At 40.2% G+C, this 27,275-nt stretch overlaps 1 protein-coding gene across 3 annotated transcripts in view; it reads right to left on the bottom strand.

Annotated features, from left to right (window-relative positions):
- The window catches only part of SGPP2 (sphingosine-1-phosphate phosphatase 2), a 128,306-nt gene that overhangs the window by 17,039 nt on the left and 83,992 nt on the right, over window positions 1-27,275 (bottom strand). For all 3 annotated transcript variants that reach the window (XM_024124663.3, XM_024124664.3, XM_055090162.1), the window contains 2 exons: window positions 26,719-26,898; window positions 23,904-23,993 (listed from right to left, as the gene is read on the bottom strand). In XM_024124663.3, the coding sequence (XP_023980431.1) occupies window positions 23,904-23,993; window positions 26,719-26,898 (270 nt within the window). The remainder of the gene's footprint in view (window positions 1-23,903; window positions 23,994-26,718; window positions 26,899-27,275) is intronic.

Raw genomic sequence — 27,275 nt, 5'->3', positions numbered from 1 at the left:
TGGGTCAAAAAGGATCTTGCTGTGATTTATGTCACAGAGTGTTCTGCCTATGTCTTTCTCTAAGAGTTTTATAGTGTCTGGCTTTACATTTAGGTCTTTAATCCATTTTGAGTTTATTTTTGTTTATGGTGTTAGGGAATGTTCTAATTTCATTCCTTTAGTTTAGTTTTTTTTTTTTAAATTTCATTCTTTTACATGTAGCTGTCAGGTTTTCCCAGCACCACTTATTGAAGAAGCTGTCTTTTCTCCATTGTATATTCTTGCCTCCTTTATCAAAGATAAGGTGACCATATGTACGTGGGTTTATCTCTGGGCTTTCTATCCTGTTCCATTGATCTATATTTCTGTTTTTGTGCCTGTCACTGTTTGCAGATGACATGATACCATACACAGAGAATCCTAAAGATGCTACCAGAAAACTACTAGAGCTAATCAATGAATTTGGTAAAGTAGCAGGATAAAGCAATCTTGAGAAAGAAAAACGGAGCTGGAGGAATCAGGATCCCTGACTTCAGACTATACTACAAAGCTACAGTCATCAAGACAGTATGGTACTGTCACTGTTTGCTATTGATTAAAGGTCTCAGACCTTGTGAAGTGACAAGCTAGCTGACAGATTTTGTTTTCTTTGGTAGAAATGCAAATAATTCCCGTTCAGTGGAAATGATGACCCCCAAAGGTAACAGCTTGTTGCCCTGTAGGTCAGTAACTAGTTTTGTATAACCTAGCAATCTAAGTAATATTTCTTTATTAAGTTGTCTGTAAATATTTAGTTCTTTATATTTGACTAGTTCCTTCATTAATAAATCAGTTGAATAAAATCTTTGACATTTATGTTTGGACAAGAGTTATGATTTTACCATTTAAAAATCATACTCTAGGGACTTCCCTGGTGGTGCAGTGGTTAAGAATCTGCCTGCCAATGCAGGGGACATGGGTTCGAGCCCTGGTCAGGGAAGATCCCACGTGCCGCGGAACAACTAAGCCCGTGCGCCACAACTACTGAGCCTGTGCTCTAGAGCCTGTGAGCCACAACTACTGAGCCCACATGCCACAACTACTGAAGGCTGCGCACCTAGAGCCCATGCTCTGCAACAAGAGAAGCCACCGCAACGAGGATCCTGTGCTCCACAACGAAGAGTAGCCCCCGCTTGCCGCAACTAGAGAAAAGCCTGAGTGCAGCAACGAAGGCCCAACGCAGCCAAAAATAAATAACTAAATAAATTTATTAAAAAATAAAATAAAAATTATACTCTAGCGAGTAGTTAATTATTTCAATGTTTATTCATATGACTAATTATTTTGAATGATTGAATATGCATATCCCATGTAACAATTGCATTTTTTATGTTGCTTTTCTTTGTATACTCTTTTTTTTTTTTTTTTTTTTTGCAGTACGCGGGCCTCTCACTTTTGTGGCCTCTGCTGCTGCAGAGCACAGGCTCCGGACACGCAGGCTCAGCGGCCATGGCTCACAGGCCTAGCCACTCCACGGCATGTGGGATCTTCCCAGACCAGGGCAAGAACCCGCGTCCCCTGCATCGGCAGGCAGACTCTCAACCACTGCGCCACCAGGGAAGCCCTGTATACCCTCTTTATTATTATTTTTTTTTAATTTTATTTATTTATTTTTGGCTGTGTTGGGTCTTTGTTGCTGCATGTCAGCTTTCTCTAGTTGTGGCAAGCAGAGGCTACTCTTCATTGCGGTGTGCAGGCCTCTCACTGTGGTGGCTTCTCTTGTTGTGGAGCACGGGCTCTAGGTGCTTGGGCTTCAGTAGTTGTGGCACACAGGCTTAGGTGGTCTGCAGCATGTGGGATCTTCCCAGGCCAGGGCTCAAACCCGTGTCCCCTGCATTGGCAGGCAGATTCTTAACCACTGCGCCACCAGGGAAGTCCCTGTATAGTCTCTTTAAATGGCACTGGTTTGCTCAAAAAGTAAATAAGGCAGGTGTTATGTTTCTTAATGTGATGATACAATAAGATATTATTGCATGCTTTTTACAATATCAATATTAACTAGAAAGGATTTAGGTATACTATATATTTCTAAACTCTAGTCCATATACAGTATGATTTGGGAAATAATCACTTGCTTGTCTTGGTTTCACAAAATCTAACAAGTCCAAACAGGAGATCTTCATGAAACAAAGTTTCCCTACCCATAATTCACATTAATATGAGCAGCTCTAACTATAATGAATCACAGGGCCTGGCAGGTCAACAGGATTATGACATTAGATCAAACAATCTTCACAGGCAGGTTATAACATTGTCTTTGACAACTGTTAAACAGCCTGCAAGAATGACAAGTATAGGGAAGGGCAATCTGCTAGAAGACACAAAAGACACTGTCAAACATTTAAGTGATTTTTCTCAAATCTGGGTGGGCAGAGGGGCCTCTGAGCAACAAGAGAACAGAAGAAAGTCATATTCAAATGTAATATAATTGTTGAACAGGCCCATGCAGGTTGAAATTTAATTGGCATTGTCCCCATATTGGCTGGGATGTTGTGTACAGACTGTTTCAGTGCTTTTCAAACTGCATCTTGCATTAGAGCCCACTGGGAACTTGTTAAAATGCAGAATCTAATTCAGTAGGTCCAAGTGGGGCCTGAGAGTCTGCATTTTTTTTTTTTTTTTTTTTGGCTGAGCCAGGTCTTAGTTGCAGCATTGTTGCATGCAGACTCTTAGTTGCGGCATGCAGACTTCTTAGTTGCGGCATGTGGACTCTTAGTTGTGCAATGCTTGTGGGATCTAGTTCCCTGGCCAGGGATCAAACCCTGGCCCCCTGCATTGGGAGCGTGGAGTCTTACCCGCTGGACCACCAGGGACGTTCCAAGTCTGCATTTCTAACAAGCTCCCAGGTGATGCTGCGGCTGCTGGTCAGGGGACCACACTGTGAATGGCAAAGACTATCTCACCTCGCTAAATCACAGAGGCCGACACAGTCTCCTCAAGCTGAACATGACAGGTCAGAGCTTCCTGAGTGCTTTTTTGAAATACACATTAAAAAAATAAAAACACCTGAGGGAGATAGGGGGTAAGGGAGGGAAGGAAGGGGAGTTTGGTATTAGCAGAGGCAAACTATTATATATATATATAGGATAGATAAACAACAAGGTCCTACTGTAGAGCACAGAGAACTATATTCAATATCCTGTGAGAAACCATAATGGAAAAGAATAGGAAAAAGAATATATATATATGTATAACTGAGTCACTTTGCTGTACAGAGGAAATTAATACAACATTGTAAATCAACTATACTTAAATAAAATTTTTAAAAAATAAAGACAGGCCAAAAAATTTAAAAAGATTAAAAAAATAAAACCTTCTGAATTATATGGGCACTGTAATATACTCATATAATACTTGAGTCAGTACTGTAAAAAAGTGATAGTACAGTTTTTGAAAATCTTAGAGTGATATTCCAATGAAGAAACATTTGAGTGTAAAGAGGTCCGAGAGAAAGATCTGAAATGTCTTTGTAGACTTGGTGACATGACTGCTCACATTTAGAGGAAAAATAATTCTGCCTAGTCCTTTGTCACTGACCCCAGGGAATGTTGGCTCAAACCCTTGAGTCCTGGCTCCCTGTGCAGAAACAAAACTCCCTTAGGGGATCTTTCTGTGGCCCTTATATCACACGAGGAACTGGAGATTACTGGAGACCTAAAAAATATCAGTCTTTCTCTGCAGACTGTTCTAGGTGTGTCTGATATGGCTGCACAATGTTTATGATGAGGCTGGACCATCTCAATCACAGAGATTGTCACTTCCTTGTTATTGTGTGTCAAGTGAGATGACAGTAACACCACGTAACTGTTAAAATGGAGAAATGGGATTCAAGATACAGTGAAGCACAAGACTGTGGTACGTGCATAACCCTTTGTTTTCACATATGTGGTGAGAGCTCAGGGGTGTGGTGTGGAAACCAAACTGTGCCATAACCCTATGCATGTGGAATAATTTTATGGAGGTTTCAGTGTTGGAAAAAAATCAAATAAATTATAGCACTTACAGGAAGCCTTGTGTGCATTTAAAAATATGATTCATTAAGTGTTTATTTCCTTTCCCCAGTGAGCATGGTTTAAGGAACATTCCCACAGACATACACAAACACAGACCTCAGTCGTATTTCGCAATTAAAATTAAGTTCTAGACTTTTAGCTGATTTTCAGAGCATAAAATGCAAGGCAGCTAATTCACTACTCTACATCTGTCTGCTGTGCCCCAATTAGTGTTCATTTCGATCACCAACAGGGCACAGTTTGGTAATGAGAGCAATTCTCAGGCAGTTTTATATGGATGGTTTATGTGATGGATAAACCATCCATTTGCCCCGTATGGCAAGCTAGATACTGCTATTTCTCTCCACAGGCAACTTAGCCCAGCTCAACTCTCTAAACCCTTCAAGGTGTATTTCTTATTTTGAAACAGTATCACAGAGAAGATGGATGGATATTAATTCTGTGGAGAACTTGGTTCCCTTTCTTAATCAGATTTGGTAGGTAAGGTAACAGCGACTAAGAGGAATATTGGAAATCAATGGTTTGTGAATTTTTAAATTGATTCCCAAACAATAAAAGGACCAAAGACAAAAGCACTTGGAAATGCAGGTATTTGTTTTATTGCCAAAATCCACATTGTGTTGTTGTTTAAAAAAAAGAAAAGAAAAAAGAAAAATAGACACAGTGCAAGGGAAGATATAAGAAATGCAAGTACCCAGTCAATGAAGAATTATCATTCATCACAGCAAAGTCTAGAAACTTCCTTCTCTTCTAGGAAATCCTTATGTAAATAATAATGGAGCTCAGATATTTCTTTATTAGTTCATTCAATAGTCATCACGTGCATTTATTTTTGATTGGTTATTACACATCGAAAAATATACTAGGTAGAAAAATAGAAGAGAAAAAAAAGAAGAAGAAAAAAAATACTAGGATAGAGGAAGAATAAGATATAGTGTCTGTCCATTAAATAAAAATAACTTTATTGTTTTTGTCAAAAACAATTCAGGCTCACTATTAAAAATGCACTCCTGGGCTTCCCTGGTGGCGCAGTAGTTGAGAGTCCGCCTGCCGATGCAGGGGAACCGGGTTCGCGCCCCGGTCTGGGAGGATCCCACATGCCGCGGAGCGGCTGGGCCCGTGAGACATGGCCGCTGGGCCTGCGCGTCCGGAGCCTGTGCTCCGCAACGGGAGAGGCCACGACAGTGAGAGGCCCGCGTACGGCAAAAAAAAAAAAAAAAAAAAAAAGCACTCCTGAGCCTTCTGTCCATAACCAACTCCTCTTCCCACACACATAATTTTACAACTAATGGCACCATACTGCAACCTGTTTTTCATAGACTATATGTCATACACATCTTTTTGTGACTACAGAACTACATTATTTTAATGGCTATATCACATTCCACTCTATGGAAATACCATACTTAACTCCATCTGATTGGTGGACGTTTATTCTCATTGTTTGCTACTAAATGCATTAATGAACACCCTTGGAGGGGCAGTATAGAATGTTAATTAAAAGCATGGATTCTGGGGGAAGGGTAAGCTGGAACAAAGTGAGAGAGTGGCATGGACATATATACACTACCAAACGTAAAACAGATAGCTAGTGGGAACCAGCCGCATAGCACAGGGAGATCAGCTCGGTGCTTTGTGACCACGTAGGGGGTGGGATAGGGAGGGTGGGAGAGAGGGAGATGCAAGAGGGAAGAGATATGGGGACATATGTATATGTGTAACTGATTCACTTTGTTATAAAGCAGAAACTAACACACCATTGTAAAGCAATTATACTCCAAAATAAAGATGTTAAAAAAAATAAATAAATAAAGATGTTAAAAAAAAAAAAAGCATGGATTCTCAAGTCAGACTGCTTAGTTTTAAATCTCAGTTCAGTCTCTTACCAACTGTATAACCTTGGTCAGTTTACTTAACCTCACGTGTAAGACTGGAATAACAATAGTATCTCCCTCATAGGGTCACTGTTAATTACCCTGATGAGGCAGTTAATACATGTAAAGCACTTGGAATGGTGCATAACAGACCGTAAGTGCTTTATAAATGTTTGTTATTACTTTTACTTTTACACCTGTGCAATTGCATGCGTTAGGGAAATGGGCTAAGAGCCTAGAAGGCTCTGAATGTACACTTTAGATCTTAATACAGTCTACAAAGTGCCCTCCAAAAAGCTTATACCAATGGTTTATCCATAACTTTGAAAATAGTCATCCTTGCTTGGCAGGTATGAGATCTGGAAACTCACTGCCAGCCTGACCAAGCTGGCTACACTGATTTAAGTGTATACCAAGCGCAAACGGAAATGGCAAGATTCCAGTGCAGGGACATTGGAGGAAATGACATAGAGAATTCTAAACCCAGCAAAATAAAGTGAAATAAAGACATTTCCAGTAAAACGAAAACTGAGAAATTCATTAGCAGTAGAACCATGCTAAAAGAAACACTGAATAATTTAGCAGAAGGAATGAGACACCAGATGGAAGAACAAAACTGTAGGAAGGAATGAGGAACAACAGAAAGGATAAATATGTGGATGAACTGAAATGTATATTAAGTATACAACAATAAAAATAAATCCTTGAGGGCTTTAAATATTTGTAGAATTAAATTTTAATAACCCACTCTTCCCAGGAAGTGATAAAGTTACTAATTTGCATTTGATGCTCAAAAATCAAGGATACATGTTGTAATTCTTGGGGACCACTAAAAGAATTGTAAAGACTTTATAACAAGTTAATAGAGGAGGGAAAAAGGGAGAGTTAAAATACTTGATTAATACAAAAGAAGGCAAAAAAGAGATAAAGGAGAACAGGTGGGGAAAAGTTAACAAAGCAAAGTAGCAGATTTAAATCCAAATATATCAGATTATACTAAGTGACAATAGACTATATATACCAATTAAAAAGCAAAGCTGTCAAACTAAATTAAAAAAGAAAACCCAACTACATACTGCTCATGAGAATCACAATGCAAATATTAGGATACAGAAAAGGCAAAAAGTAAAAGGATGGAAAATGCTTTGCAAATGCTCACCAAAACAAAGCTGGTGTTGTGATATTAATATTAGACAAAGTAGGCTTTGAGACAAGAGACATTGCTAGTGACAAAAAGGACATTCCATACTGGTAAAAGGGCTAACCTATCAAAGAGACAACCATTTAAAAATTGTATGTATCAAATAATATAGCTTCAAAATATTTCAAAATATGTGAAGGAAAAATTGACAGGCTAAAAGAAGAAACAGACAAATTCACAACCACAGTGAGTGATTTTTATATACCTCTCTCAGCAATGCAAAGAACAGGCAGGAAAAAAAAAATCAATGAGGATACAGGACTTCAAAAAGTACAATTTAAAAAATGACCTGACATATAAAACACCATATGCAGCAATTACACAAAATACAACCATATGTGGGGAAATAAAGTAAATCTCAACAAATTTCAAGAAATGGTAATCATACAGCATACTGTTTCTGATTAAAGGGAAATTAGGCTAGAAACAAAATTTAAAACAATAATTAGAAAATTCCCAAATATTTAAAATTTAAGCAATATACTTCTAAGTGACCCTTAGGGGAAATTAGGGAATATTTTCAAATAAATGACAATGAAAAATAATTTGTTAATACTTGTATGATGCAACTAAATATATTTTTAGAGGTAAATGTAGAGCCTTAAATGATATATTGGAAAAGAAGGAGGACTAAAAATCAATGATTAAGAATCTAAAAAAAAAAAAAAAAAAAAAAGAATCTACTTCAAATATACTAGAAAGATAACAGCAAAGTAATGCTGAAAGAAGGATGAAAATAATAAAGAACAAAAATTAATACATGTACAATGGAGAAAATTAACAAAACCAAAAGTTGGTTCTTTAAAAAGACTAAAATTGATAAGCCCCTATAAAACGGATCAACAAAGAATATAGAATCAAGAATGAAAAAACAGAAATCATTACAGATCCTACAAAGATAATAAAGAGACTTATAAACACCATTATGGCAATTAATTTGACAACTGAGATAAAATGGACAAATTCCTAGAAAAACATAACATATAGAGAAAACAGAAAATTTGAATAGTTTTATATATACATGAAATATATCAATATAATTAAAAGCCTTTTCTCAAAAATAACTCTTCCAGATCCAACTGGGCTACTGATGGATTCTTCCAAAGATTAAAAAGAAAAAAAAAAACTTATACAAATTCTTCTAAAAATAGAAAAAGAGGAAAAGAGTTTCCCCAATCAGTTTATGAGGTCAGCCTAACCTTAATACTAAAACCCACAAGAAAAAAATATCACACACCAATCTCACTCATGAATATAGTTATAAAAGTCCATAAAAATCACGTTAGGAGAAAGTGAATTCAGTGATATAAAAAAAGGTAATATATAATGACCAAGTTGAGTTTATTCCAGAAATGCAAAGTTAGTGTAATAATCAAAAATCAATCAGAATAAACCATAACATTAATAAAAAAAGAAGAAAAATCATAAGATCATCTCAAGAGATGCAAAAAATCATTTAATAAAATTCAATACCATTTAGGATAAAAAAACCCCAAAACTCATAGCAAATCAGGTATAAAAGTAAACTTTCTAATGCTGATAAATGGTACCAACAAAAAAAATCTACAGTTAACATCATCCTTAAGGATGAAATATAAAACACTTTCTCCCTGCGTTTAGAAACAAGGATGACCACATCATCATTTCTATTCAATATCATAATGGAGATCTAAGCCCACGGGATAAGGCAAACAAAAGAAATAAATATTGGGGAAGGAGTAAATTTGGCATTGTTCACCAATTGCATAATTGTGTTAAGTAGAAAATCCAAAAGAATATACAAGCAATTAATGGAATTAATAACTGAATCTACTAAAATCACTGGATATGTCAATGTATAAAAATCAATTGTATTTATATATATGGGCTAATTAGAAATAGAATAATTTAGAAAATGAAACAAATGCAATTTTCAGCAACAAGGCTACCAACACCTAGGAATAAATCTAATATATTATACGCAAGACCTCTGCACAGTAAACTAAAACATTACTGAGATAAACTAAAGATCTAAGTAGAGGAATGTACTATGCCAATGAATTGAAAACCTCAATATTGCAAAAGATGCCAATTCTCCCAAGTTGATCGATAGAGTCAATATAATCCCAATAAAAAGTCTAGCATTGGGGCTTCCCTGGTGGCACAGTGGTTAAGAATTCACCTGCCAAAGCAGGGGACACGGGTTCGAGCCCTGGTCCGTGGAGAAGATCTCACATGCCGCGGAGCAACTAAGCCTGTGTGCTACAACTACTGAGCCTGCGCTCTAGAGCCCTCGAGCCACAACTACTGAAGCCCGTGCTCTGCAACAAGAGAAGCCACCATAATGAGAAACCTGCGCAATGCAACGAAGAGTAGCCCCTGCTTGCCTCAACTAGAGAAAACCCACGCACAGCAATGAAGACCCAATGCAGCCAAAACTAAATAAAAATAAAATTAATTAATTTTTTAAAAAGTCTAGCATTGGAGAAACTGACAAGCTGATTCCAAAATTCGTATGGAAATCCAAAGGGCTAAGAATAGCAAAAAATAGTTTTTTGGTTTTTTTTTTTTGCGGTACGCGGGCCTCTCACTGCTGTGGCCTCTCCCGTTGCGGAGCACAGGCTCCGGACGCGCAGGCTCAGAGGCCACGGCTCAAGGGCCCAGCCGCTCCGCGGCATGTGGGATCTTCCCGGACCAGGGCACGAACCCATGTCCCCTGCATCGGCAGGCGGACTCTCAACCACTGCGCCACCAGGGAAGCCCCAAAAAATAGTTTTGAAGAGCAAAGTTGGAGGACTTTTACTAGTTGACATCCAGACTTATTACTAGTGGGAACGTAAAATGATACAGCCACTATGGAGAACAGTATGGAGGTTCCTTAAAAAACTAAAAATAGAACTACCATATGACCCAGGAATTCCACTACTGGGCATATACTCTGAGAAAACCTTAATTCAAAACAAGACATGTACCACAATGTTCATTGCAGCACTATTTACAGTAGTCAGGACATGGAAGCAACCTAAGTGTGTCTATCGACATATGAATGGATAAAGAAGATGTGGCATATATATACAATGGAATATTACTCAGCCATAAAAAGAAACGAAATTGAACTATTTGTAGTGAGGTGGATGGACGCAGAGTCTGTCACACAGAGTGAAGTAAGTCAGAAAGAGAAAAACAAATACCGTATGCTCACACATATATATGGAATCTAAAAAAAAAAAAAGGTTCTGATGAACCTAGGGGCAGGACAAGAATAAAGACGCAGACGCAGAGAATGGACTTGAAGACACGGGGAGCGGGAAGGGTAAGCTGGGACGAGGTGAGAGAGTAGCATTGACATATACACACTACCAAATGTAAAAAAGATAGCTAGTGGGAAGCAGCTGCATAGCACAGGGAGATCAGCTCGGTGCTTTGTGACCACCTAGAGGGGTGGGAGGGAGACGCAAGAGGGAAGAGATATGGGGATATATGTATATCTATAGCTGGTTCACTTTGCTATACAGCAGAAATAACACAACACTGTAAATCAATTATACTCCAATAAAGATGTTTTTTAAAAAAAAGACTTATTACAAACCTACAATAAATAAGAGAGCGGTATTGGTATGAAGATAGACCAGTAAACTAATAGAAAAGAATAGTGAGTGTATGTACATATTAATATATATAAAGAGTGTATAGTCACTTGATTTATGACAAAGTAGGTATTTCAGTTGGTGGAAAAAAGACAATTTAAATTTTCAATAAATAATGCTGAGTATATTGGGTATTCCTATAGAATAAAAGTGGATCACAAAATCAATTCCAAGTAGATTGTAGATCTAAATAAGAAAAGCAAAATAATAAAACTTTTCAAACTAAGAGAATATCTTCACAACCTCTGGTAGGCAAAAATACCTTAAACAGGACACAAAAAGTTATAAACACAAAAGATTGATAACTGGAGTATGTTAAAATTAAGAACTTCTGTTTACTTAAAGATACCACCGATAGAATAAAAAGGCAAGGCAGAAAATGGGGAAAGAAATTCTCAATACATACATCTGATCAGTGACTCACCAATAAATCAGTAAAGAGAAGACAATCCAGTAAAAAATGGTCAAAGATAAACAGGCACCTCACCAAAGAGGTGATCAGGAAACATGAAAAGGGGCTGAACGTCATTATTCATCAGAGAAATCAAAATAAAAGCACACAGAGATACTACTACACACCCACTAGAATGGCTAAAATGAAAATAACGTTAGCAAGGGCTGGCAAGGATGTGGAAAACTGGAAGTCTCATATACTACTGGTAGGAACATAAACTGGTACAATTCTTCAGAAAACACAACTGGACATCTGAAAACTGAGCATACCTTATGATCCAGCAATTTCACTTCTACTTTCATATTCAACAGTAAAACATACATATGTGCTCTAAAAGGCACATTAAAGAAAGTTTTGCATCATTCATAATAGCCTCAAACTGGAAACAACAGAAATATCCATCAGTAATAAAAGAGACAAGTAAGATGTGATATAGTTCTATGATTTAACACTATACAAGAATAAAAATTAATGAACTAAAGCGACATACAATATGGGTGAATATGACAAACGAAACAGTAAAAGAAGCCCAGGGCTGAAGAAAATATATGGTATAATTCCATTTATGCGAAGTTCAACTAAGGTACGGTGTCAGAGACCTGGGAAGTGGGTACCTTGGGGGAGATGCAGAGTAAAAGGGACAAGGACTTCTGAGGTACTGGTAATGCTATATTTACAGTAACCTGGGTGGTGATTCCTTGGGCGTGCTTACTGATCTCTCCTTATCCTCTAGGTACGACTTACACACCTATACCCAAGAACTAGGTAGCAGGTTTTCTATTTATAAAATTCTCAAGTCCATTAGGAACTGAAGAGTTTCCTCTCCATCCCTGGCTACATCAGCAACACATTTATAAAATGAAATGTGTGAAGCATTGAAGCAGCATGTCTTCAGATACTCTTCTCCTAAGAACTGGTCCCTCAAAGAGCCTCAAAGCTTCACGCTGCAGACCACTGTTCCAGGGTCCCTGTTTACATGTCAAGACACCTGCCACATTCAACTCTGGGAGTTCTAGAAGCTCCAAAATGCAGCATCCGTGCCTGAGCAGTATTTACTTTTGCATGCCACTTTCTATTAAATTTTTCACAAGTTTGTTCTTATAGGCAAAACAAAATAATGCTGAAAAAGAATATTAGACATATTCTTGCCTGGTCTCCTATAGTGAATGCAATATTCAGACTAATGGCTGAATCTTGTCAAATCTGACTCAATAAAGCACAAAGAAATAAAAAAGACTGATTTATGAACAGATAACAGATGATACCCATTACAATCCACTCGACATTTACTGTGAACTTACTGTCAGGCCCTCTGTTGGGAACTCTGGGGCAAACAAAGGTGAAGAAAATAAGATTCTTAGCCTCAAGGCACTCACAATCTAATGGGAAGACAGACATGAATATAACAATCATATGCTTATATTATAGCCTGCTCTTACTGATATGAAAGTGATATTTCTACATTAAAATGTTAGGTGACCTAAGGGACTTTGAATGAAAATCTCTCAAGTGTCCTTTTATCTACTGGAATAGAAATATTTGTATTTAATGTTAAAAGAAACAAATGTCAGGAAATTCACATTCTTGCTTTTTCTGTTGGTAAAATGTCATAGTTTTCCCTGGGATGCCCACTTCTAGGAAATCATCCTAAGCAGAGTTTCCCACAGTATGCTTAGACGAAACCAGATGACCATGGGAAAAAGGATCCCAAAGCACAATAGAAATTCTCAACTAGCACCCTGTGTCCATTCCTGCCTCCTCCTGAACTTGAGGTGTGGGAAAGATAAAAAAAAACTACATTCCCTTGTGGCTCCTTTGGAAACCAGGTTCCACCATTTAGACACATTCTTGCAGAATTTGGAAAGTGGAAAAGAGGTGGAGGCTACCTTCCTCCTGCTGTTCCTGGGATCCTGCAACATCACAGGAAGGTGAGTGGCAGCAATAGGTTGGGGAATCCAGCTCCTAGTTTTCTAGAGGCAACAAAGTCGGTCCCAGAGGCTCCAGCCTAGCATCTGCTCATTTGATTGGTGAGTGCCCAGAGGGGAAGCCCGTGAGCACGGTGGTGACAAGCCGCCAGCAGCACTTCGACTTCTGGGTGACAGGGAAAGCAGCGGGCTCTCCCTGCTCATCAAGCCCTGCCAACATTCTGTAAGCACCACATTTCCTGTATTGAATGCCACTTTGCTTAACACACCTAGAGTTGATTCTATTTTCTGCTCTAATGGAGAATCTTGGGCTTTTGTTGTTTTTAAATAAAATTCTGTTGTTTAATTAGCATTTATCAAGCATCCATCAATAGTTGCTAGGGAGGAGTCCAGAAACATACAAAGCAGGAAAAAGAAAACAATTTGAAATTCAGAAATCACCAAGGGAATAATAAAGAGTTGGCCAGAGACCTACACTGCATTTTAAAGTAAGCACTCAGAATTTCCTTGACTGGATTAAATGGGATAGAACCTTGGGTGAGCAACATTAAACTGGTTTCTTTGATTTCAAACGTTTAAGAACCTTTATATACTACTGTGTATTTAGGTTGAGGAGGGGCAGAACACTTGTCACAAACTGCTTAAGGAATCCTTTTATTTTCACCAGGGAATCTCATGGGACAACTGTCTTCAGGAGCCTTGGGCAAAATGCACCAGAGAGAAATACCCTGCTTTTCTCACCCAATGATATATTGTAGCAGATTTTTGTGTTACAGTTTTTTTTCCTTAAAATTGGAGTCTTTTTAGCCTTTATTTTTCTACAAGTTGTATTTCTCTCCCTCTCTCTCCCCAGACCCCTCTGCCTTTTCTTATATTTAGGAGTCTAATTTTTAAATTTACATATACTAAAATTCATTTTTTTCATTTACAGTTCTATGAGTTTCGACAAATGTATAGACTTAGGTAACAAGCACAACCATCAGGATATGGAACAATGGCCTCATCGCCCCCAAAACTCTTTCGCTGGTCCTTTCCAGGCAAGCCGTGCCACCACCGTACCTCCAGGCCACCACTGATATTTTCTCCATCACCATAATTTTGCCTTTTCCCGACATAATATAAATTAATCATATACTATGTAGCCTTTTGATTCTGGCTTCTTTCACTTAGCATAATTCAAAAGAGAAACATCATATATATATGAATATATATAAGATATATATATAATAAAGAAGGAAAGCCTGCCATTTTCAACAACACTGATGGACCTTACAGGCATTTATGCTAAGTGAAATAAGTCAGACAGAGAAAGACAAATACTATATGGTCTCACTTATAAGTGAAATCTAAAGAAGCCAAACTCATAGACACAGTAGAATTGTGGTTGCCTGAGGCTGGGAGGTGGGGAAAATGGGGAGATGTTGATCAAAGGGTACAAACTTCTAGCTATAAGATGAATAAGTTCTGGGGAATCTAATGAACAGCATCAGGTCTATAATTAACAAACTGTATTATACTGTATTATACAATTGAAAGTTGTAAGAGAGAAGATCTTAAATGTTATCACCACCAAAAAAAAAAAAAAAAAGGTAATTATGTGAGGGGCTACGGGTGTTAACTAACTTTTTTGTGGTTACCATTCTGCAATATATATGTATACCTAATTATCATATTATACACCTTAAACTTACATATGTTACATATCAATAATGTCTCAATAAATTTATAAGAAAAAAAAAGACAGGACCATCCAACATATTACACGAAACAGTAGTTTGCTCCTCATTACTGTGGAGTATAATCCATCGTATGGATGTACCAAGGTCTGTTAATCAGTTCAACGGTTGAAGGGCATCTGCACTGCTTCCAATTTTTAGAGATTATAAGCAAAACTGCTATATCAATATTTAATTACATAATGTTCAATAGCTGAATATTGTTCCATATCCTGATATACAATTAATTTAATCTGGCAGTTCCTTATTGTTGCACATTTAGTTATTTTCCATGTTTTACTGTTTTATTTTTATTTTTATTTATTTATTTTTGCGATACATGGGCCTCTCACTGCTGTGGCCTCTCCCGTTGCAGAGCACAGGCTCTGGATGTACGGGCTCAGCGGCCATGGCTCACGGGCCCAGCCGCTGCGTGGCATGTGGGATATTCCCGGACGGGGGCATGAACCCGTGTCCCCTGCATCGGCAGGCGGACTCTCAACCACTGCACCACCAGGAAGCCCGTGTTTTACTGTTTTAAATAACACTCCAACCTTATTCAAACGTATGTATTTGTTCAATTGTTCTTCAGGAGAAATTCTCAAAGAATTCCTAGGTCAAACGGTAGGCATCATACATTTTACTGCTTTTGATACATATTACATGAAAAAGTCCCTTATGAGAATATCCCATTACTCAATCCCTTATCAACATCGATTGCCGTCTTTTAATTTTTTACCAATCTCACAGGCAAAAATTTTAAAATGACATCTCATTTTTATTTGTACTTGTTTTATGACTTTTTTTATATCCCTGTAAATACAGGTGGAATTGGCTTATATTTATTGGACATTTTTATTTCTTCTTTCGGGAACTGCCTGTTCCTGTCTGTTTGTAAGCTGGGCTTTTGCTTTATTATATTAATCCTTTGCCTGTCACTTAATATATATTTTTTTATATACAGAAGCTTTTAAAAAATGGATGTAATCAGCTCTTCTAATCTTTTCTTTTGTGAATTATCACATTTAATATCATGCCTACAAAGGTCTTTCTCTTTTTTATGTTTACATAAATATTCACTTATATTTTCTGTCTAATTTTTCCAAATGTTTGTTTGGAAAAACAGCATGAAGAATATAGGAGGCTTCCTGGCTGAGGCAGACAAAAAGTCACTTTGCCCCTAGCACGTTGGGTTTGCTTCTGCCTTCATGGCTTTGAGATATTAAATATGCAGGATTCTTCTTTTCTAAGGGGTTCATCTGCCTTCTGAAGAAGGTGACTAGTTTATGAAACTAGATTGAATTTTTTCCTATGATTGGATTTGGTTCAGAAATAAAGTTTTATTCTCTGGTTTCAGTAGTTAGTTGAATCATGGCAAAGCATTTCATATCCCTTTCTCTTTGTTCCACTAGTAGGACAAACTAGTAATAACTTAGAGAGCTGCGATGAAAATAAAGTGCCAGCGCATGCCAATATTTTCAGGAATGTCACAGCAACAGTGAGCATTTATGGCAGAAATTTGTGTATATATTTCCCCAAGGGGCCAAAGAATCTTTTTTAAAAAAATCATGTAAATAAATGGGAAGGTATGATTCATTTTACAAAAGTTGATTTCACAAACAAATTTTGAAGACAGTGCTTTTGCCATTAAGAGAGGCGTACAATTACAAGATGGGAAGAAGCCAGATCCCCAACTGACCCACCAGTCTGGACCACTCTGGTTTCTGGTGTGAGAAATAAATTTAATTTTCTTTTAAAAAAAAAAAAAAAAGAGGCACACGATTATAAGCTTACAGAAAAACTTCACCCTTCAATGAGACTGTAACACACTATATGATCCAAAAAGCAATAACCTAGGAAAAGAAAGAAAAATGGAGACTGGCTTCTACAGAAGGTTTAATCTGATCCCTTACTCTTATTTTATTAGTAAATGGGACTCATGTAGAACACAAATACAACCCACAGTAGTGCTGCATCTCAAATCTGTACTCTGTATCTGAATGTGTTTGGTTTTCATGAGTAGCTGGGAAAAGTGAATGCATTCTCAATACAATCTAGACCTTAAGCATTTACCTGAGCTCCCTCTTCAGCAATCTGGGCTATACAGGTACTTTGGTGTCATTCTCACTGAGGTAAACTACCTGCTTCCCCATCACCATCTCACCTGCCCAACTCAGTCTCAAGCGACCATCTCTGTAGCTGCAGGCTTAGTCCATTTGGCTCTGCTGCCCAGATGTTGGCTCCCCTCCCCCATCAGACTAACTGTTGGTTGTCACACTCTGGCAGGTCTGACAACACACCCTACTGGAGCAGCTTCTGAGGCTCCAGGCCACAGAATGTTAGAGGCCAACAACTGCAGGAGGAAGGATATAAGTAGCTTCCGGTCTGAGGCAAACTGGCCCAGGACCAGACTGTGCCTGCTTCAGCCCTTTAGGGCTTGGCCCACTGCCCCTAGGGACCTCTGAACTCTGCGTGATTCTGGTGCTTTGACCAACTTCTGTCTTTGCGTATCTTCTGTGGGCTGCACTCAAGGCTCAGTCCAGCTCCCCCTCCTAGATTTAGGGCATTTCCAGCAGACTATGCACCTCACGCTTACAGAACAGGTGGAAAAAGTTACCCCAACTGTGGCTTTTTAGACAGCACTGAGAAAGGAGATAAAAAATTAATTTGCCTATGTTTGTTGTTAGGAATACAAACCATGAGCAGTTCTTGCTGGAAATTGTGCGAAGTCCTAATTTTGGTTCAATTAATACGGAAGCATAAAGTGCCTTCAGTTTCCCTTTGCATCTTCCTAACAAATGGCTGTCTGAACTCCTCCTGTGGTGGTTTGACTAAAGGCAATTTATTTTGTCTTAAAAACACACAGACACACACACACACCAACAACAACTTTAAAAACAAGAGGGTATGAGTGTTTTACCATGAGTACTTATTACTTTTGAAATCAGAAATAATCCTCTATTTTAATGAAAGGGTAAAAATATTTCTCTCCAAGGTAAAGAGAAAAGAATGTGCATAATATTGTGGTGACTGATGCGTAGAAACACAACCAAATTCCCTTTTTATCTCAGTAACTAACTCACCCAACAGGGTATAACAAAGTAGAGCTTTGTAGGGTGTAATTTATATTACAATTCGCTTTCTCTCTATGTTAAGTAAGGCAGTTTGAAGTAAGCTTTTTTTAAAAAAAAAAAAAAAAGTAGTTTCAAAGAACTTGAAAAAACACACCCAAAATGCTCTAGTCCAAAGCCAGAACATAGTTTTGTATGGTCTGCAGATAATTTAATATTTGAGAAAACTTTTCAACATTCTCCAACGCCCACCAAAACTAAAGCAATATTTAGGGGGAAAAAAATGAGTAAGCAAATAAAACCTAATAACTATATAATTATTCACAGATCAAGCAATTTAGGGACAATAAAATAGAACAGCATTTCAGCTAACTCAAGTTTAAAATAATGGAACAACTATTCACTAACCTAACAACAACAACAAAAATTCTGGCTAATTTTACTGTTAATACATTAGGGATGATTGCTTTATCAGTTAAAAGACTTAAAATCAGTTCTGTATAAGTTGATTAATTTTAGGCTTCACAAACATAGTATGATCAGCCTTCTTGATTTTCTCTAGTCCTCCTTTCCCCACAAACATAACGTCCAGTTTCTGAGTCTTTCAAACAGTAGGAAAATGCAATGATGTCAATGTACAAAATATGTCACTGGTGCTTTGCCTGCCGTCTTCTGGCAACAGATGCATTTTATTTTGGAGAAGGGGCCCTCTCACACGCCAGTACTAACCCGAACCATCACTGCCAAGCACAGCCCCTGTTCACATAGGCTGGCTTCTGGCCCAGCTCGTCCAATCACAATCCCCTGCATCCCCTTGGACAGTGTTTGGTACAGCAAGAGACTCATAATCCAGGCTAGGTCAATGAAAGTCTCCACTAGAATCTTTTCAGGAGTAATGCAGAAAGAATTTAGGCCTTGGGTCTAGCGTCAGAGAGAGGGCAGCCCAAGAGGATGGATCCAACCATGTAGAGAGATATAGAAATGACCTAGGGGGCTTCCCTGGTGGCACAGTGGTTAAGGATCCGCCTGCCAATGTAAGGGACACGGGTCCGAGCCCTGGCCTGGGAAGATCCCACATGCCGCGGAGCAACTAAGCCCGTGCGCCACAACTACTGAGCCTGAGCTCTAGAGCCCGCGAGCCACAACTACTGACCCCGCGTGCCACAACTACTGAAACCCGAGCTCCTAGAGCCCGTGCTCCGCAACAAGAGAAGCCATGACAATGAGAAGCCCGCGCACCACAACAAAGAGCAGCCCCCGCTCACCGCAACTAGAGAAAGCCCACGCACAGCAACGAAGACCCAACACAGCCATAAAGAAAAGAAAAGAAAAGAAAAGAGAAGAGAAAAGAAAAGAAAAGAAAAAAGAAAAGAAAAGAAAAGAAAGAACCTAGGGAAAGAGTGGGGGAAACTTGCAATAAAGATCTAGACCCAGAGTCCCACACTCCCAGGGGCCACCTGCACCTCTGCCCTTCCTACAGTGTGGTTATAAAAACCAGTGTATTTCCTTTCCAGCTTCAACAAGTTTGCGCTGGTTTCTGTTACTTGCATTCAAGGCATCCTGACTCATGCCCAAGGTAACCACTTGAGTTTGGGTATTCTCAATCATGGTGAACTTACTTACTGGGTTGTTTTTCCAGTTCCTGTTCTTTGGGCACTGCCTTTGCAGCCCACAGGGGTGGCTTCTGGGGCCCTGTTTGTGCTCTGCAACCCTGTCCCCCTGCCAGGCTCCCAGGCCCAAGGGTAACACCCAGTCCAATCAGAGTTTCATCTCCGAGAGTGAAGGTCTGGATCTGAGAGAGAAGTTGTTAGGATCTGCGTGCTGTGCACCGTGGCACTCTGCAGGGAGAGGAAGACACGTACGAAGCTGAGATGTCCAGCCCCATCTGTGTTGGATTCCACAGGCTGCCCCATCTTTCCAAGACATTCTACCCTCTCCCCTGCCCCTTCCGCTGGCTGTAACTGGTTTACTTTTCAAACCAAGGGAACATGAAATTATACGCCAAAAAATTATTTCTGTAAATCATCGGTTAGGATGCTTTTTACTATGGGAAACGTACAATTTCAATAAAAATCAGCTTGGGCAATAAGGGCCAGCCTAGAGGTAGTGTGGCCCCAGGGACGGTACAAGAATGTCGTCAGGGCCCCTGTGTTTTATTTCCCTATTTTGCCATAAACAGTGCTGACTTCTCTCCAAGGTCGATTCCCCCAAAGGCCCCAGTTGGGGCTGCCTGTGTTGTTCCTCACATTCAGCAGGAGATGTTTCCATGCATGGAAGAGCATCATCAGATCTGGAAATAGTATCCTGGCAGTGGTGTAAGAACAGCTTTAAGACATCTCTAAGAGTCAGAACTAATTTGACTTGGTGACTACTTAACTGATGGGGGTGAGAAGAGAGGAGCTAAGACAGCGCCCAAGTTTCTTCCTTGGGCGTCCTGGTAGATAGAAGCAATGCCAGAGCTGTTTTGGCCGGATGGTGACACCACGTGCAGGTTCAATGCCTCCCCGTGCTTCACTCAGACCTGCCCAGGAGTCAGCCAGAGCCTGTCCAGAAGGCTGATCTCACAGCAAACCACTCACCTTTGACAAGAGAGATTTCTTAACAGGCGAGATAAGCAAATGACTGCTCTCTGTGAGCTGTTCTTCCTCGTTATGCACGGAGAACCATTTACATGAAGCTGGCAGCCACCTGAATGACTCGTGTGCTGTGAGCCTCCTAGCTGGGTGCGATTAGAGCCGTTCACGCTGCGGACACGGTGGCTGCCTATACAGCACCTGTCCCCACCTTCCTTCCACCTTCCAACTCTTCTTTTGTCCAGGCTTATGCCCTGGCCCAGCTCTAAGGGACAGTCTAATAGATGGCTCTCAACCCTGGGTGCACACTGAAATCAACTGAGGAACTTTGAAAAAACACCAATGCCTAGGACTGTATCTTTTATTGTGGTAAAAACCCCACATAGCATAAAATTTACCATCTCAACCGTTTTAAAGTGTACAGTTCAGTGGTATTAGGGACATTTACAGTGTTGGACAACTTCACCACTGTCCACCTCCAGAACTTTTTCCATCTTCCCAAACTGAAACTCTGTACCCATTAGATGATAACTCCCCATTTCCCCTCCCCCTCAGGTTCTGGGAACCACCTTCTATTTTCTGTCCTTATGAATATAAGCAAAACCATAGAGTATTTGTCTTTGGTGATTGGTTTATTTCACTTGACATGATGTCTTCACGTTTCTTCCATGCTGTAGTGTGTATCAGAATTTCCTTCCTTTTCAAGGTTCAGTAATATTCCATTGTATGTATCTATCACATGTTATTTATCCATTCATCCATCAGTGGACACTTGGGTTGCTTCTACATTTTGGCTACTGTGAATAATGCTGCTGCTATGATCGCGGATGTCCAAACATCCCCAAATATGTTCTTTAAAGTTTTCCATGGGATTTGAATGTGCAGCCAAGGTTGAGAACCACCAGTGTGTGGCAGTCCCTAGAGAATGTGCAGAGTCGAGAGGAGAGGACGCCACCTTAGTTGGCCTGATCCAGCTGTTCCATGCTAATTATAATACTTATCACAGCCAGCAATCAGTAGCTCATACATCTGTCTCCATCAATAGATTCAGACACCTGGGAGGGTGAGGTAGGTTTTATTTAGCTCAGTATCTTCTAGATCTAGCTCCAAGCCTGTCACCCTGCAGAAGCTTATTAAGTTTGTGCTAAATAAAGACAACCAATCCATAATTCAACTCCATCTTTCTATTAAAACTAACCATTCCCCTTTGCTACTAGAAATTATGTACCATTCTACCCTGGGCCATGTCTTTGGCTCTGGAGCCTGACTCAGACCTGGGCCTGAGTCAGGGTTTCAGATCTTTTTTTTTTTTTTAATTAGTTTAATTTTTTGGCCATGCTGTGCAGCATGTGGGACCTTAGTTCCCCGACCAGGGATCGAACCCACACCCCTGGCTTTAGAAGCGTGGAGTCTTAACCACTAGACCGTCAGGGAAGTCCAGGGTCTCAGGTCTTTATGAGACAAAATTATACGTGTGAAGGAAGTCCCGCAGGGCAATGGTGGAGCAGGATGCGGGGGGAAGGAATAGCTGCTACTGCCCCTTGTTCCAGTGTTTTCTGGAACGGATGCTCCAAAATGAGCGGTGGGACCCATTCCTTGCCTCTCAAAGAGAGGTCTAAACGATCTTCCCCACAAATGTGTGCTTCCCTAGCCCCTAACCCACTTTTCAAACTAAAGACAGACACGTAGCTGGATTTTTATTGAGGTGGGTTTCCTGTGCCCTCTGTTCATGTCCGCAGCTCCACATTCTCATGCTTATTACTTTGGTTTTAATTTTAACCTGAGTTCCTAAGATCGCTTTTTATTACAACCGATGGAGATTAAAAAGTAGCCCCAGATAAAAGAAATACTCAAACACCCGAGAGGGTTCTGCTTCATTCCCTATTTAAGTCTGTGGACGTATTTGGAGAGAACCTCTTTATAATGAGCAGCAGTGGTGTAGCGAATTGAGAATGCTCTTCTCCCCTTTCCCCTTAAGTCTTAGAAGCCATGAGACACACTGTGCAATGGGGCGGGAACGGCAGGGACGGGTCTTGGTAGGTAGATAACAAGGCTGACCCCTAATTGCTCCCGTTGTATTTTCAAAATCTGGGCCCCCTTGCACCGGCCAGAACTCCAGGATCAGGGTGGGAAAGACCAGCAAGGCCACACAAATGCAGGACTTTATTTCAGACTGGGATATTCTGTTCATCGTGGAAAGTTTCCGCATTGATTTTGATTGTTTAAGTATCGCGTGAAAATCATTTCTCTTGATTCTGGAGCTGTTTGGCACCCCTTCAATCTCCCGCCTGACTTGCCTCACCCTGGGTCCAGCCCTGACTCCACTCACGTCCCTGCTTGCCTTGCAGATACCATTTGTTTTTTCCTTAAGAGGAAAACACGATGTTGCTCTCCGAATCTCACGCAGCCACAGACATCTTTCTCCGGGTTTACTTCCTCCCTGTCTTCTTCTGCCCATTTTGACAAACTCTCTCCCTCAATCTGTTCACCTCTGCGGCTTCTGCCGTTCCACACCTCCCCGCCACCTTCCGCAGGACGACCAGCATCAGGCCCCAGGAGGAGAAACAAGAGGGCCAGTGAAGGCCGGCCTCTCCCTCTGAGGTCTTTTGCTAACATAATTTTTCAGCTTCACGTGAAGAGTAACACAATAAGCAAGGGCCTAGTCCTTTTTAAAGAAACCTTTCTTGCAGCATCTGATGATGATAAATAGTGCCCTTGGTAAACCATGGCCAGCATTACGCTCTGGAACTCCAAGGTAGCTGGCTGGAACACTAGGAAATAGAACTGAGTAATTTTAACTGCGCTAACTATGGAAGCCCTGAAAAAAACTCCTAATATGGTAAAAACATGGACAGCTCTTTAAATGCAAACCCGGTATGGAAGGAAGCAAGCTCATGATTTTGGGCTCTTTTGACCTGCTGGGACTCCTACCCTGCAAGGGCAGCTGAGACCCCCAAATTTCACACCCACATCTTCGAGGACCAAGTGGAGAACTTCATCCATCACTCACATCCCTGACCCCGGGTGTTTTTCTGCACCTCTCGTTGCATCATATGTAAACAAATTACCTGAATCTTTGTTACCATTCTAGCCAATCTTCAAAGTCACGAGGGTCTAGCCCAGTTCAGCCTCCTTCGTATCATTTTTTTTTTGACATATTTATTGGAGTATAACTGTTTTACAATGGTGCGTTAGTTTCTGCTTTACAACAAAGTGAATCCGTTATACCTACACATATGTCCCCATATCTCTTCCCTCTTGCGCTTCATATCATCTTAATGATTCATTACTATTATTGTACATGTGCCATAAGACACTAATTCATTGGCCTGATGGGAAATATGATTACATATGCAAATAACTTAATAAACACACACTAGCCACACTCCTATTCAGATAATCACCACCCTAAGACCTGCCCACAAAGGCTTACCAGGACTGTGTGCATCCCAGTGTAAAGTCTGCTGAGACCCACCAACGTGGAAAACACCACAGCCATCATCAGTCCCAAAACAAAGGGATACTGCAGGGGGAGAAGAGAAAACAAGGACATTAGGTCAGGTTCAGACACATACAATTTGATGCTGTGAAAAGGAATAGGATTTCCGATCCCGTAACTCCTAGTCTCAATCTCATATTCCCCAGACCAGCAGTCTGATGATCTAAAATCACTTGAAAAATGGGAAAACTAAGGAAAGAGAAGGGGAAGATGCCTAGGAATATAGTTCTGGAAGGAAGTTTCACAACATATTGACATGCAAATAAGACACAGTAGACAACTTGACCTTAGCTATTGTGCTACAAGTTTTAATGGAGTAATTTTTTATTTCTACCTATTTTTAGATTAAAACTTATAAAATGTACAGTATTTCCAAGAGGCAAGGCAGATAGACAGTGCTGTAATTTGGAAGTCCAACTAGCTACTTCTCCATCATGTGCTGTGATGATAAAGCTTGACAACAATCAGCTTCTTGAGGAAGCCTGGGAACAATGGCCCCATGTTAAGACTGGGCATATTTCTGTACAGATGTCAAGGCAAGAGTCCAGACTTCACTGAATCTTGACATTTGCTCATGAGTAATGAGAACAGCTGGAGGAATCTGGCTAATGACGAGTCGTATAAAGAACACACAAATATTCTGCTTATGAGCAGACACAGAGCTATAATCCATTTGTTTCAAGTACTAATGTCTGTGGTCTTCTGTGGTAATAAGGATAAAGACGATAGAGAACTGTCTATATTACGTGAAGTGCTTTATGGTCACTATCTCATGTATCTTCACACAACCCTATGAAATAGGTGCTATTACTAGCCCCAGTCCACAAATGAGGAAACCCTTAACCTTGATAATAAGTTGCATTAGTACTGAACTTTAGCACAAAGATGCTTGCCCATCAATCACCCCTCACAACAGGAGCCGGGGCTCAGAGACGTGCGATGACTTGCCCAAGGTCACACAGCCAGTAGTGACGCAGTCTGAACCAGAAGCCACATCTTCTGAGTACAAGCCCAGCATGTTCTTTCCAATGCAACATCTGAGTATAATAACACAGGGTTGTGCATCTTTTCTTAAGGTTTATCATTAACTGGGTCTCTGATTTTAATCGAAAAAGTGTTGAAAATTAATGTTAATGCATTCCGAATTTAGAGGCTGGTATTCGCCTGAACACATATTTATATAAATAAACCCATTTTTAGAGCTACTCATGAGTAAATAACCCCAAAAGCTGAATATATTTATTATTAAAAATTAAATAGGGAAAAAGTGCATAATAACAACTCAGGCCTTAAGAAAACTATTGTGGGACTTCCCTGGCGGTACAGTGATTAAGACTCCGCACTTCCACCGCAGGGGGCGCGGGTTTGATCCCTGGTCGGGGAATTAAGATCCCGCATGCCGAGCGGGGTGGCCAAAAGAATAAAAAGAAAAAAAGAAAGAAAAGAAAACCGTTTCATCACGTAAGCTGTAAAGATATTTTTAAGAAGATCCAAGTGGCCTTAAAATGAGCATATAAACGATTGTTGTTGTTTTCCTGCAGTCAGCACCACTTGTCGCTTTTTTCCTAAGAGAAGCATGTTCACAGGCTTCTCTGGATGCTGACAGCAGCCCAGTGGGGGTCAGTGTTGGGCCCACTATGTCCTTCTGGGGCAGACGGCACGGGATATGACATAGCTCAGAAGTCTGCATTCAATTAATTCCGATAGTACTGGGGAGCTCAGACATTGTTTGATCCTGGCATGACATTTAAGTTACAAAAAAAGATTATACCTAGTTGGATATAATACTATACCTGTCCCTTTCCCATTTAGGAAACTGAGATCTGACCCCAGGTGACCAGGTAGAAGACCAGGTAGAGCCAGGACCTGACACTAATCTTATCCTCTTCCAACCGCATCAGGCTGACACCCCATTTCTGTACAACCTGGAACATGGAACATCCCTGGGTTTCCGGTGTAGAGGGGCAGGAGAAGCATTACTGTCATTTACATACAAGACTGCTAGAGTTCATGAAATCTAAATTTTCCAACGGGTAAAAGGTAAAATTTCTGAAATTAAGCACAAAATTAGAGCAAGAGTTCTCAGAAAGGAAAAATAAATCTTCATTGCAGTAATAATATAACTTTTAAAAGGTCTTACTATAATTGGCATTTAAGCAGATATTAAGTGAAATTCTTCTATTTTCAACATTAATCTCCTGTCATTTAGACAGCTTTCTAGAAAATATGGAATGATTATTTCTAACGGTTGAGCCCCCAAAAAAGGCAGAGACATCTTTGGGGGCTAATTTGGGAACAGACTATTTCACCCTGGGCCCTGGGACATGTAGCTGGAGGATTTGGTGAAATCATCTCAGCCCTGGAGGATCATTTACTAGGATCATAAACCCCTCGGGTCTCTTGCAAACAGAGGATGAGAGCACCTATTCAAGTGCCATCTGGTCGGGCAGCTCAGGGTGAAAATGCTTTCGGAAGCGGGATACCACACACCCTGGTTATGTTTGTGGTGCTGTTGTCATTATTAATGGTGTCCACTTTCACTCTCGGGCACAACCTGCTTTGGGTACTAAATCATATGGTCACTTCATTTATAAAGAAATTGTCACTGACTGCTCAATAAATTTTTGTTCCCCATCTTTATTTCATAAACTTCAAAGTCCTTCAAAAAAAGAAAATCCTGAAGGGAAACTCTTTGCTGCCTCGTTGTATGGATGGTGTTACACGGGAGGAAGAGGAGTCTGCACCTTACCTGGTATCTGTCCATGGTAGAGATGAGGAGGGTGAAGGAGATGGCGGTGGCTGCCATGGCGTGGGTGGACGGCATCCCGTATTCAGCAATCACTCTCTTCTCCAGTTTCACAACAGGAGGGGAGAAGGGGCGGGGCCACTTCAAGACATCCTTGGCCACCTGGCCAATATACATCACCAACTGCCAAACCAAAGGATGGAGGTAAGTCTAACCAAATAAGCAAAATAAATAAACTCCTAGGTCCTATGAATTTATTTTGAGGTTTCCTGTTGGTTGGCTGAAATCACCTTTCTCTCTGACCCAGAGGCCTATGGGGAAGTCTTGCAGGAAGACATTTTAGTTGTTAAAAAGAGAAACAGGCCGGGACTTCCCTGGTGGCTCAATGGTTAAGAATCCACCTGCCAGTGCAGGGGACACGGGTATGATCCCTGGTCCGGGATGATCCCACATGCTGCGGAGCAACTAAGCCCGTGTGCCACAACTACTGAGCCTGAGCTCTAGGGCCCGCGAGCCACAACTACTGAAGCCTGCGTGCCTGGAGCCCGTGCTCCGCAACG

Source organism: Physeter macrocephalus, chromosome 2, assembly GCF_002837175.3.
Source record: "Physeter macrocephalus isolate SW-GA chromosome 2, ASM283717v5, whole genome shotgun sequence".
Classification (NCBI taxonomy): Eukaryota; Metazoa; Chordata; class Mammalia; order Artiodactyla; family Physeteridae; genus Physeter; species Physeter macrocephalus.
This window is presented reverse-complemented; position numbering and strand designations above follow the sequence as displayed.